The sequence below is a fragment of the Pteropus vampyrus genome, unplaced genomic scaffold (assembly GCF_000151845.1).
Source record: "Pteropus vampyrus isolate Shadow unplaced genomic scaffold, Pvam_2.0 Scaffold95, whole genome shotgun sequence".
Lineage (NCBI taxonomy): Eukaryota > Metazoa > Chordata > Mammalia > Chiroptera > Pteropodidae > Pteropus > Pteropus vampyrus.
The window spans coordinates 3674490-3687742 of record NW_011888876.1 but is presented as its reverse complement, the minus strand read 5'-3'; the positions used below and the strand labels follow the sequence as shown (position 1 = coordinate 3687742).

General features: G+C 41.2%; 1 protein-coding gene across 7 annotated transcripts in view; it reads right to left on the bottom strand.

The window, feature by feature from the left end:
* Nucleotides 1-13253, bottom strand: part of MAPKAP1 (mitogen-activated protein kinase associated protein 1) — a 238846-nt gene that overhangs the window by 75893 nt on the left and 149700 nt on the right. For all 7 annotated transcript variants that reach the window (XM_023533068.1, XM_023533070.1, XM_023533071.1 and 4 more), the window contains one exon: nucleotides 10702-10811. In XM_023533068.1, coding sequence (XP_023388836.1) covers nucleotides 10702-10811 — 110 coding nt within the window. The remainder of the gene's footprint in view (nucleotides 1-10701; nucleotides 10812-13253) is intronic.

The window sequence follows — 13253 nt, the reverse complement described above, 5'->3', positions numbered from 1 at the left end:
CATATATTTGTAAGTCCAGAAATTTATACTATATAAGTAGAATCTAAGTTATATATTTTTAATTTTATGAGGTCTTTGCTATTTTATTATGAATATTTTTAAGTCACAGAAAAGCTGAAAGAACTGTACACACTACCTAGATCCTACAACTAACACCTTATTATACTTGCTTTATCACATTTCTATTCACCAGTCCATTTACAAAAATGCATTTCTAAGTAAGGAGCATACAACAGTATATTCACTCTCAACACTTCAGTGTGTATAACATTACCTGGTGTTCAATATTTAAGATTCTTCTATTTTATAGTAAAATTTACATACAGTAATATGTACAAATCTTATAAGTACCATGTAATAGTTCTGACAAATGCATACACCTGTGTGACACCAGCTCCTGTGAATATATAGACTGTTATCTTTACTCCAGAAAGTTCCTCCATCTGCAGTACATCTTGAGTGGGGAAGCTGGGGTACAGGGAAAAAAACATTGGGCTCAAGAATCAAGAGGTCTAGGTTCAAATCTCACCTACATGACTCATTAGCAACACACACATGTACAACACATACATGTACAACACACACATGTGCAGCCTCAGTTTCTCAACCGTAAAAAAGAGATAATGCCCATCTCCCACGTTCATTGTGAAGGTTAAATACAAAAACACCTGGAATACAGTAAGTACTCAGTAGCTGTAACCAAAGGGTACTTTCTCTCTACACTCCTCCCCAGCTTGCCCCAATCTGAGGATGTTCCCTTCGAAAAGCAAATAAATGGTAAGGACAAAACCAAAACCGAAACTCAGAAAACCCACGACCCAAATGCAGTTAAATGAGGGGTGAGGGGCAAAGGCCCCTCTCCACCTCGGCAGTCCTCTCCCAATTTATCCACTCTGACTTCAGCTAATTAAACATCTGTCTCGACGGCCTCCTCGGCAAATTCGTCATCCCCACTTTGTGACACTGATTGTTGGTTGCAGCCTTTTCCCCACTCGCTGCCATTCCCAGAAACTTCTAGGAGTTTACTCACCAGGCACATGGCAAGGATGATGCAGGGTCCCCATTAACCCCCCACAGTTGCCCTTGGTGCCAGTGCTGTTCATAATGCTGCCAGATGTGTCCTTAGATGTGCTCCCGCCCCCCAAAAACAAACCTATTAAGGGACGACTTTTTGGTCTACATTTCTGATTTGCAGATTATGATGAACTTTCTAAGTGTGCCAGACTAAAATAAACTACTTAACAGAAAATCTGTTTTTTAAACTAGTTCTGATGACGAAGTTAAGCAGGTCACAACAGAAGGTCTCAAATGAGGTGAGCTGGAGTCTAGTGAATTACCAGCTGGCTCTCTCTGAACATGAACAAAGCTTTGCCGGTGAAGAAAGGGCCAGTGGGCAAACAAGTGAAATGGCCTGGCCTTTCTCTACATACTGAAGTGTGCATGTGTGCATGTGATGTGTGTGTATGTGTGTGTACGCACATACCTGCTTAAACAGGAAAAGGGGAGGGGAGGTGGACAGAATTAGGCTTCCTCTCAATCGCAGTTCCGACTAAAACAACTGATTGACTTAAGAACTATCTTTTAGAAAGATAAATGCCTAATAGAAATACTCAACAGTGCTTAATTACACTAAAAACCCAGAAATGCAAATTAAAATGAGATACTAACTGCTAACCATCAATATGACAAAAATTAAAGAATGATCATATCCAGTGTTAGTAAAGGGCTGGGGGAAAAGGTCCTCTCCTATAATCTTTGAGTGTCAAAGAATGGGTATAAAATGTTTGAAGAGCAATTTGATTTTGTCAACATTTTAAATAAGCAACCCCCTAGACAAGCAATCCCATGTTTAAAACCCAGCAGAAATGTGCAATGAATATTCCTACAAGACGGCTCACTGTATGTTTGTGTAAAACTGAAAATCTGGAAAAAATCTAAATCTAAATGTCCTTCAATAGAAAGCCAAGTTAAATAAATTTAACGAGAAAGATAAAAATGCAGCGGTTACTCTAATATAGAATGCTTATGACATATTGACTAAAAAATTGCAAAATCAGATATCTTCTATGGTATCATTTTAAGAAACCTTTACTCAGATAAATTTTTCACAGGTTCATTTAACAAATGTTTATGGAGTGTTCTCTATCTGACAGACACTCTGCTAACTGCTAGGTATGTAGTGATTTTTAAAAACCAAAAACCAAAAATCAGGGTCCTGCCCCCACGAACTTTACAGCCTTTATGTGTATCTGCATGAAAATTTTTTAAAAAAAGTATTTACACCAAAGAAAGAGAAAACTTTCGCTTTTTACTTCTCCCTCCTCCACAATGTTTTTTTTCCCCAACAAATATTTAACTTAAATTCTTTAAAAGCCCTTAAGCTTCATGTTGTTGTAATATTAACACCAGAACTGGTGGCAGCTCCAAGCTGTTTTAATCCCCCCAAACTGTGCATTCTCTAATGACAGAAATCGGAGTTTACAATGGTGTCCGCACCTGTTTCCTGGACTGAGCACCCCCCACCTCTCCGCACCTTAGTTCAAGGCTCATCACATTTGGGCAAGGTCCTTAAGAGCCTCCTCGCTGCCGTCTCTGCCTCCTGTTTTATGTCCTCTAATCCATTTTTTAAAACACAGATGGTGTTTTCTATAAGAAATTATGACTGTGTTGTTCTCCTTTCAATGGCTCCCCTCTGCCATCAGAATGTAGTTCAAATTCAACAGTTTACAAATATGATCTGGTCCCAAGTGACTTCAGGCTCATCATTCCCCATCCTCGACTCCCACGGTTTCCAGAAGACACAGCGCTTTCACTTCGTTCCTTCATTCCTTCGTTCGTATCCCTCTTCGCCTGAACAGTTTTTACCACTTTTCAGGTCCCGGCTGGATAATTTGCTCAAGATAATCCTCTCTGACTCCCTAAGACTGGACTAGGGCTCCCCTCCCACAATGTGCTCCCCTAGACTTATTTCTGCTCATCACGTGCGTGGTATGGTAACTGCCTATCTGTTTGTCTCTCCAACTAAACAATAAGTGTCTTGAGGGTAAGGACCGCTTCCTGCTTAATGAGCCCCCAGGAAATGGGTGCACCTCTTCTAATTTTGAGCACACTACCGGGTCTGGGCCGATCGGATCTGGCCCCTGCCTAACTTCTGCAGCTTATCTTCTGCCTTGTTCCTGCTCCAGCAATTTGGAATGTTTATGTTTTGTGACTACATCTCAACACGTCTCTATCTGGAATGTTCTTCTCACTTACCCATCTGGCAAAGTTCTAATTAATTTTCAAAAAGCTGTCAAAGAAATCACTTACTCCAGAGCATCTTTCCTCAGGTCCCTGCCTCACCCAGTAGTTTTAAATACTCCCTTATCTGTGCTGCTTTAGCAGCTTCAATATTTCTAGCTGTGAACTGACCATATTTCACTGCCCCTTCTGAGTCTGTTTTCTCAATGGGTTGTCCACCTGATTTCTGGTACAGTGGTTACACTGGATGGTGACTGCTGAACTAAACAGGGTGTCTTGAGAGCCATACAGAGCTTTAGAGCACAGGTGGCCCTTTCCTCCAGTGTCCTTGATTAATCCTTCCTCAACCTCTCCCACGTTACAGCTAAGAAAAGCGAGGCTCATAGAGGTAAATACATGACTGCACATTCAGTTACCACAGTTTCTTATTCTATATATATATTTTTCATTTTTTAACGTTTCCAAGATCAGGATACAGCTAACAATCGATACGTACATTTAATGTAGTATTTTTTTCTTTCTGAAAAGCTATTATTAAATGAGTGCTGCTCTGGAACTGTCCCCAGCAGACCCAGGGAAAGGTCCTCTGACTCCAATGTGTGTGCCCTGCACCACTGCACGGCCTCTCAGGAGTGTACGTCCTTTCTCTTCCTTTCATTCTGCTTTTTCTTAATCTAATCCATCCTGGTGACTGCCCCAGATGGAGTGAATGAATAGACTTCGTGATGAAAAAGGAACTCCTGAAAGATTAGTGACTAGCAAGAAGAGTAAATGCTGGTCAAATGTAGTTTTGGCGAATGATGTATTTCACGGTTTTCTGATACAGCGGTTACGAGAGCTCATAACACCTTTCTAAAATAATTGGGTCTCTAAAGTGGTTCCAAAAGATTTTTGCTTGACATAAATTCTCTAAATTTCCAGGCTTTCTGGATACAATAGTTGACTGCAATGCCATCTTTAACGTGCTCTGCTCTATACCCAAGAAGATCCATCAGGAGCCTCAGAGCACTACGAATGGGGGAGGAGGACTCAGGTGAGATGAAGGGAGAGAGGAGGCGAGCAGGAATATTTAACTGGGAGCTTCCTGACTGGGGCACCTGTGAGTTGTACGTTTAAACACCTTAGCACTCCATCGGTTTCCCACAGGGCCACTGGATACCGAGTGTCAGGTCCTTCTTTCGTACCCAGCCCCCGCCCCCCTACAAATGGCACAGGCGCGTTATTTATTCTTTCATGAGGGGCAGTTTCTGCAGGAATTACTGCTTTTTGGGCAAAGAACATTTAAACAGTCCTGTTTACCTTTTCTCTGTCTTCATCTTCTTGTTCGTTGTTTTTTTAAAGGATGACCAGCTGCAGCGTAAGGAAACTACACGTCTGTGTCCCTGGCTCCCAAAATATTTTCTTGGATGAAACGTTACTGAATTTTTTGTCTTTACAACTATACGTGAAGTAGGTTCTGTTCACCCCTACAGCTGGCAGATACTTTATCTCTATTTAGTCTTTGGAGAGCATCTCGGGCTAGAAGAGTGTTAAAAATTCTGCTCCATCTAAAATACATGGGCTTCTCTTCTCCACAGGGCAACTCGGGACAGGTGTATGTTGCTTTAAGAAAGCCAGACGTAAAACATTAAAACTGACACCGATACAGACAAACTGTGCAATTACATAAAGAATTCCTGGCTTTATATCCAGATTCACCACAGGGTTCTTTTAAATGCTGCACTTCCCTAGTGCATTTAGATCTTAGAATCAATGAACATTTCTGTTTACAGAATTTTAAATTTGTTCTCCCATTAGGGTTCTAATAAGCAACATGGTACAATAAAAACAGTGCAAGCTTTGAGGTCAAAAAAGCCCAGGCTCCAATTCAGAATCCGCCATTTACTTACTGTGGAAATGTGAGTTACTTTAACTTCTCTTAGAGCTGAGGAGAGAGAAGCTCACGGAGGTAAGTGTATGATTACACATATAGTTATCTTAGTTCCTTAATTTTAAGATGCACGTTTCCCTCTACTTTTTAACACTTCTAAAGTCTCACCTGCAGAAGAGGAATAATAATGTCTACTTTCTAGGGATTAGATTAAATGCGGTAATATCTGTACTTACACAAAGGCACTGGATAAATCAGCTCTTACCTGATTGGAACTGAGCTTGCGGAAAGATTGACTCATTCTTAGTCACACAAATCCCCTTTATAACACTCTTGATAAGTAATAAATTAATCTGCATACGCCTTTCTCGGTCTACCTGGCATGAGAGTGCGGCCTCCTGCGGGAGGTGTCGCGGGAATGAGTCAGGATGGCCTCTGCTGTCGCGTGGGTCTCTCACGGCGGGTCCACGTTAAGTCACCGGCGCCGTGTCCCCAGCCTGGTCTCCCAGGTCCTCGGCCTGGTCTGTGTTCCTCTGTCACACTGCAACCATCAACTCCGTACTTCTTTCCAATTCTTTTTTTTCTTTATGTTTATATTCTCTGTACACCCCACCCCTCTTTGGGACTCAGTGTATTTCAGAGTGGTTAGAAGTTTGGATTTTATTCTGAATGCAACTAGAAGTCACTGAAGTGTTTGGAGCAGATATGATCTGATTTATATTTAAAAAGATCTCTCTGGCTGCTATGTAGACAAGAGACTGGACGGGGCCAAGAACAGATGCAGGAAATCCAGCTAGCGTGCTATTTTCAACGGTCCAGGTGAAGTCATGGTAATCGGGACTGAACGGATTGAGGATATATTCAGGAGGCAAAATTGGTAGGACTTGCTAATGGATGAGACGTGGGGAGTTAGCACGGGGAAGAATTCAAGGGTCAGTTTTACTACAATATTTTTAGCGGGGGGAGGGGCAGGTAGGTAAATTGACTGTGAAAAAGTGTTCTTTTTACAATAAAACACAGCAAGTTCTAACAGCCACGGCCCCTCCCCCACTCTTCCTGTCTTACACGCAAAGGTCACAATTTAAATGTCAGCTTCTCAGGGAGGAGTTCCCTGCCCATCCATGCTATACCCTGAGCTCCCCTGCATCTTATTCTTCTCTCTCTCAGCCCCTTGTAACTACTCTCCCTCTAAAATGTAAGGTCCTCCCTGCTCAGCAAGGGCCTTTTACCACTGTCTCCCTGTACCCAGCACAACTCTGGCACCTAGGAGCACATGATGAGTCAATGTTCAACACAACTACAAATATATTATGGATCAATATGCATATTTTATATGCATTTTGAAGATAAACCTTGAGAATCCAATGACGTTATCATTAGCTGCCTCTCAGATCTGAACCCCACACACACCCTGTGGTAGGTATGTGTTCACAACTCCTCTCTGCTCCTAGTGGTCCTTTAGGGTATAATGTCTGAGAAGTCCTAGACTAGACGTTCTCACTGGTCACATTCCAGGGGTCCTGTGAAAACAGTAAGTTAGCAAGTAGTAAGGTGGTCTGTGACTCTAAGCCGAGATATTAAGAGGGGGTCCACTCAACAAAGTTAACATTTATCTTTCAAATTCTAGGTGAAATTCTGTAAAGGAAAGGTAGGAGCGAATGTCGTAAGTCTTATTAACAACACTGTACAGACTTTTCAAAAGGATCTGCAGATTAATAAAAGTTTGCTTTTCACATCAAAAGGCAAGAATTGACAGGGTTAAGAAAAAGTTCATATGCTTCTGGTTCGATCTTTCAATAGATGACAAAGAAAAACACCTTTGTTTCATAATGACAACATATACTGAAAGAGAGCCCTGTAGAAAATTATTCTGCTTGGAAAATCCCACTTCAAAGCCTTCTCTCCTTCGCAGATCAAGAGATACCTACACGGTATGTCTGCCTCAACGTTAGGACTGACACTGGATCTGCTTCCATTTCTCAAGTGTCTCTGTCATACCCAACATCATACTTCAGGAGGCTGGTAAGGGTCGGTAGGAAGCAGCAGTTTTAAACAACAACAAAATACTAAGGAGCTCAGAAGGTCACTGATAGTGCGGGTAAACGTGACCAAAGGAGAACTTGATGAACGAAGGCCTTTACTCACAAAATAACAGTTTAGTATATTTTACCAGCTAAATCAAGGGACCAGACAGGCTACTCTTCATTATGGCAAAAACACGTCCGTCAACTGTTAAGATTAGTAGAGGTTCTAGCTAATTCTTCTAAAACTGCATTCTCCATTTACATTTTTCTTAAACAGTGTGGACTTTTTGCACTGCAATGCAGGTAGATTCCAAATGTCAAGTAGGTCAGTAATAAAACGAAAAGCCAGAGAGAAACTTTTAAAAAGAGACATTTAAAAATGGGCTTTAAAAAACGGCCTAGCAGAGAACTGACTGGAACACACTGTGAAAAGATTACTATAGTTCAGTACATGAATATTAATAGAAAAAACCCTGCAGTGTTCATAAAGAGTTATGACTTGATGAAATAATTACAAATAATGCAAGGCAAAATTTTAGATCGGTTACAAGTGTCTATAATGACATTCTATCCACAAAAAGCAAAAATATTTTTAAACCCTAAGTGTTTCCACTGACAAAGCTATTTACCTAAACAAAGAAGAATTCTTTTGTTCAAATACCTATCACCTTCTGATTTTTTTACAAATGATAATTGTAGAGAGAGTGCCACGGGGAAGGGCAACAGAGAACTTAAATGTTAGGACAATCATTATGTCCACATCTTGATTTAATAATGAAGTAGTTCTCAATTTATTATTATTATTATTATTGTTATTAATTATTAAATGGAGAGCTGTCAGAAGCTCACTGTCAGCCTATCAAAGGCTTTCTGAAATCCTGATCTAATAAAACTAACCTCTAATGAACAAACAGTGTGAGAACTCTCAACTCCACACGGCACACGTTCGATCTCAAGTGGCACGTCTCCCCTTTCACTTATATTCAAAGAGTAGCAAAGGGACCAGTGTGGTTCGGCACTCAGACAGGTGAAAGCTGTCTGCAGGCTGAGCACTCCATTCTGTCCCAGACGTCGAGGTGGCAGGCATCTGCTTGCAAAGACTTAGCATTAGCAGGTCATTGTGGTAGAGGCTCAGGAAATACAGGATGAGGATCTCTAACCTAGCATCTCCTGCCACCGAGTTCAAGACTAAGTTCATGTCACAATAGGTGAGCCAACTGCGAGCACCAAGACTTTTTTTTTTAAGTAAATGTACTTCTGTTTCTCTCTGTGACAAGAGGATTTTCCTCTTTTCATTAATCACCCTCCAAAACAGGTCCACTCCATAACACGAAGTTCAAAAATATAAACTATACCATACCTTTAGCAAGCTAACCTTAAATAAAGCTCTTCGCCAAACTGGATAGCCTTCTGTTGCGTGAGACTAGAGTTAATAAAGCAACAGAAAGAGCTTCTTATTTTAAAAAGCTCTCTAAGTTAATAAAATGGACAGTAATTTATGTAAATGCATCAATCTCAATCGACTTTTGTAGTATAAAAAGGAATAAATAATGCAGATCACTGTTTTTCGGATAACGAGTCCTAATTCTTTGCCAAGGGTATGGCAAAGACTCTGACGGAAATGGCAGGGATGTGTGTACAAAGGTGAACATAAATCAACGTGTGTGCGCTAAACGTTCTTACTGGAGATGGACGCAGAAAAACAGGCATTCGGTTGGACAGAGGTGGCTGGGACAGAGGAGACAGAGCGAAAGACACCGGCTCGGCGGTAGCCCAGTCACTTCACGGAGGTTTCACGGTCTAAAAAATCTGCGACAGCAGAATTTCTATTGAGAAGGTTAAAAGTTAGTTCTACCTCCTCATGGCCAGTTCAGAATAATGCTATCTTAGAATAAATGAGTACGTCACGAAATACACTATTATGTAAAGAAAACTTAGGGACAAGAGAAAAAATCCAGGATCGTAAAGAAAGATTAATGCTTATTAAATATCTCTAAATGTCCGAAGCTGTTTAAATACGATTGGCGCCTAGAACCCCAACATAGCTCTTTTCCCCTGGGAAGGCGAGGCTATGCCTCTTCAATCATCCCCTAAATACAAAGAGGTTTGACCCCCATGCAATGGATAAAAGTCACCCAAAAAATGAACAAAAGAGGTGTTTGGAAAAACCAGAACACCATTCATCCCAGCTAACGACTTGTTCATTATGAGTGATGATGGATAAAGACTTCTCATGCTGAGATGAAATCAAGATTTATATGCATTGTTTCCTCTCCCAACTTGTGGGAAGATCATCATCATTTAATTCTATCTCTGCGGCCAGTGATGGGCATCCAGAGAGCTGGTTATCAAACGGCGCAGTCAGCTGGCAAAAGCCGAAACGTGCAGTTGGCACATCTGGACGGAGCCGCCACAGCCGAGGGTGAACAATGACTCCTGGCGAGCATCCAAATTGCTTGCAGACGCTAGCAGGTCTCATCTACAACCGCCCCTACCAGCATCTCTCTCTCTCTCTTTTTTATGAGAATCAGATTTTCATTGCTCCATTCAATTGCTCTCCTCTGCCATTTTTTACAGCTCTTATCGTTCCCCTGGAATATGGCCTTGAGACAGCTCATCCGTGTCCTTCACTGTGTTATCTCTTCTAACTTTTATTAAAACTTCAGCTTTCATCTGAAGATAGCTAATTAAATCTGGAACAGATTATATGCCTCCCCTTAAAAAGAACACAAAACTATTTTCTTCAACCTGAACAATGCTTTCTTTTTTCCTTTCCAAAAGATAAAACCAAAAGTGTTTAAGAAGTCTCGTTCATTTACAAAGCTATTTGACATATCATATACAGGCTGATTTATACTTAGGTTGTCTGCGGTATGACAAATCTTTGAGGTATTTCTTAAAATAATTATTTCTCAATATCGGTAATATTTTTCTCTTATCTTTTAAATATCACAGTTAGTACCATAAGCTTATTTTCTGTATAAAGTTGGGTAATGAGAAATTAGAGATTAACAGGTATTTCTGTGCATCAAGTGATTTATCTTTAAAAACATTTTTTTGTAACAGTTGCCCTCATTTGGTAAAACTGAATTTCCCGCTTTATTCCACATCGCAAACACTAGCAACTAAAAGTTTCCCCCACTGAAAATTATGTGAAAACATGAAATTAAAAGCAGTGCTTCAAATTTAGGATTCGGTTTTCAAGACAGCTTTACACCAACTAATAGTTGGCTCAAGTAGCTTTGTCTTCATCTATCAAAATTATTAATGATGGAACTTCCATAACCCACATGAACACATTCTTCTCACATATGCCACTGACCCAGTCTCTTCCTTGGGCCCAGGGGCAACTTAAAAATCACTTTTTTTTTTTTTTTTTTTGCCATAGACCTGCTAATCAAGCTTCTGGCACTGATACCTGAAACATCCAGAAACCAGCCATACCACCTGCCTGCCTGCCTGCCTCCCTCCCTCTCTCCTCTCTCCCCACCCCGCCCCACACACACACCAAGCACTTTTAACTAAGGGTTAAGCTTCTGTCGCTGGGGTATGATTTAACTATCCTACCTGAAATTTTCTGGGATCCTTTTCTTCGCTTCACTGCTTTTAGCAAGATTTCTTTCATGGTGACCTTTGTGTTGTCCACCTGAATAAGGGAGAATCCGTGAGCAGCATTTCTGTAGGGAGAGACAAATATTAAATCATCACCAATATTCAACCAGAGCGATGTCACTGCAATCTTCATTGTGTTTAAGTTTTAATAAGTGTACATCAAAGTGCCAATTATTTAAAAATAGGTTAAATAACCCTACTTCTAATAACAGAGAGACAGAGACAGGAACGCATTCTAGTATGAACAGTTCTAAGTGAAAGAGAGGTCAGAGTTATAGAATGTTTTCCTAATTTATCTCAAATTGGATCTAATTGGTCTGTGTGGGTCACTAATACTGGCTCCCCAGCCAAATCTTGCAGCAAGGATTGACAAACGATAAACTTGGCTTGTGTCAGTAGATGTCACTGCAGGCAGATACTACCATAATATTAAAGCTCATGGAGCCCTGGAGGAAAAAATGTCATGTTGTATGTGTGTGTGAGTGTCTGTGTGTGTGTGTGGGGTGATAGCCCAAAGCAATTTAGAATAAGGAAAAGGCTCTTCATAACTGACCAGTAAAAAAAAAAACCAACCAACCAACCAACAAAAACATTCATTCATTCATTCGCTCACTCGTTCATTCATTCACACACTCACTATATAGTCTATGTCTATGCACACTTCAGTAGGAATGTTTTAATCTACTTAGTCCTAAAAGGTCAAACAGGATATTAGCTGAGGCATAAACAATTACAAGACAAACTACTAATACTAATTTGTAAGCTTCTAGCCAATTAACTTTAAGGGGAGAGGTTTTCCTTTAGATAGAAATGAGCTGGTAAGAAACAAGTACCCTAAAAACAGGCCTGCCCCTTGGTGAGGTATAACTTCACTAAGACTGTTAATTGCAAGAGCAAGTATCACAAATATCTTACTCACTATGCTTGGGCACTGGAACAAAACAGGCTAATTCCGAGCAGCTCATGTAACAAATGGGACCCGAGTTTCCAACTATGGAACATGGGAATTGCCACAAGGAGTCTGGTTGCATTCCCATTTCCCCACAAGAATCTCGAAGGGGAACATGGCCAAAAAACATGGCAGAACTTCACATTGACAAGAAAACGGAAAGAAAAGCCAAGCCCCAAGCTAAGCCATGGAAAGGCTTCCCAACGGTAGGGCGGGCTGGGAAGGGGCTTAAACCTCGCCTGGACCCAACCAAGTGGCTGGCTTTCCGCAGGGGCTGGGGGCCCATCTCCAAGGCGAGGACCCAATTTGCTTCCCTAATACAAAGACATCTCCACACCCCTCCTCTCCATACGGCTCGCTGTTTAATCCCTGACATTCCATTTGTTAAAAAGCAAAAGCCGACGCTGGTCTAGCCAGCACGATCATCCATTTTAACTTGGTCAAGTTCTTGCTATCGAACAGCAGGCCTGAGAACTGTCAAGCTAATTTTACTGAACACTCTGTTACTGAATCATGCCTGAGCCCTGGCCATTCTTTACCTCAGAAGCTGGACCTCATCCCAGAACAATCTTTAAAAGTTTATTTTACTGATCAAAGCAAAATAAGAAATAGCTCTTTTTTAAAAACTATATTTAGGGCGCGATGCAGTAAGTGATACTCTGGCAAGAGCACTGAAATGTAAAGTGCCTTGTGCATTTATAAACTTGGGGGTATTTGCTCTGGCGCCAGGCCAGGCTGTGTTTGGAACAAATGCCAATCATCTGCGTTCAGACTTGCCTTCCTCTGCCTTCTCCTCAGAAGTCAGTGTGTGCTCCATCTGTGACAATATGTTGGGCGGTGGATGAGTGGGGCCTAAAAGGGAACACACGTTGTCGGGTGCTCACACGCTAGTGCTGGGCCAGAGCTCGCAAACTTCCATCCACCTGGGTTCCACCTGAACTAAGTTAGCTTTGAGTCTGCTTATAAATTGCTTTACATTCTCTCGTAATCTGCTGCCGGCTGACAGCATTATTTCAAACCAATATGTTTATCTTTTTCGGCGTAGGCAGACTAAAAGCTCGAAAGGAAGCCTTGTGTTTGGACTAACTTCCATAAATTAAAAGCGTCTTTTTCAAAGATTTTCGAATGGAGGAAAATCCCTAGTCTGTATTTTTCTGTCATTTTACCAAAATGTACCTGGGTGACAAGGTTAAAGCAAGCAGAGGAAATCCCTGGCACTTATCATCCACAGGCATTACTGATAAATTGTGCGGTGGAGGAATAAAGGATTACCTTCTGTATTTTTTCATTACACTTTTCTTTTGTTACAGAATACATAAATCCATTGTGGCACAATGTAATATGTATCACCATGCTACACCTGCGGACGCTTCCGAGCGGCTGCCATGTCTGTGCAGTCAGGAATGATAAGTGAACCACCCGTGAATGTTAACGATAGTGATCATTCTGAGGTAACTCGGCTCTCCATCTTCCTTTACAGCCTCCGTGCTGAAGCCGGGGTAGCAAGGTTCACGAGAGGAAAATGAAAACAACAGAGAAGGGAAGGGATGCCCGGCGC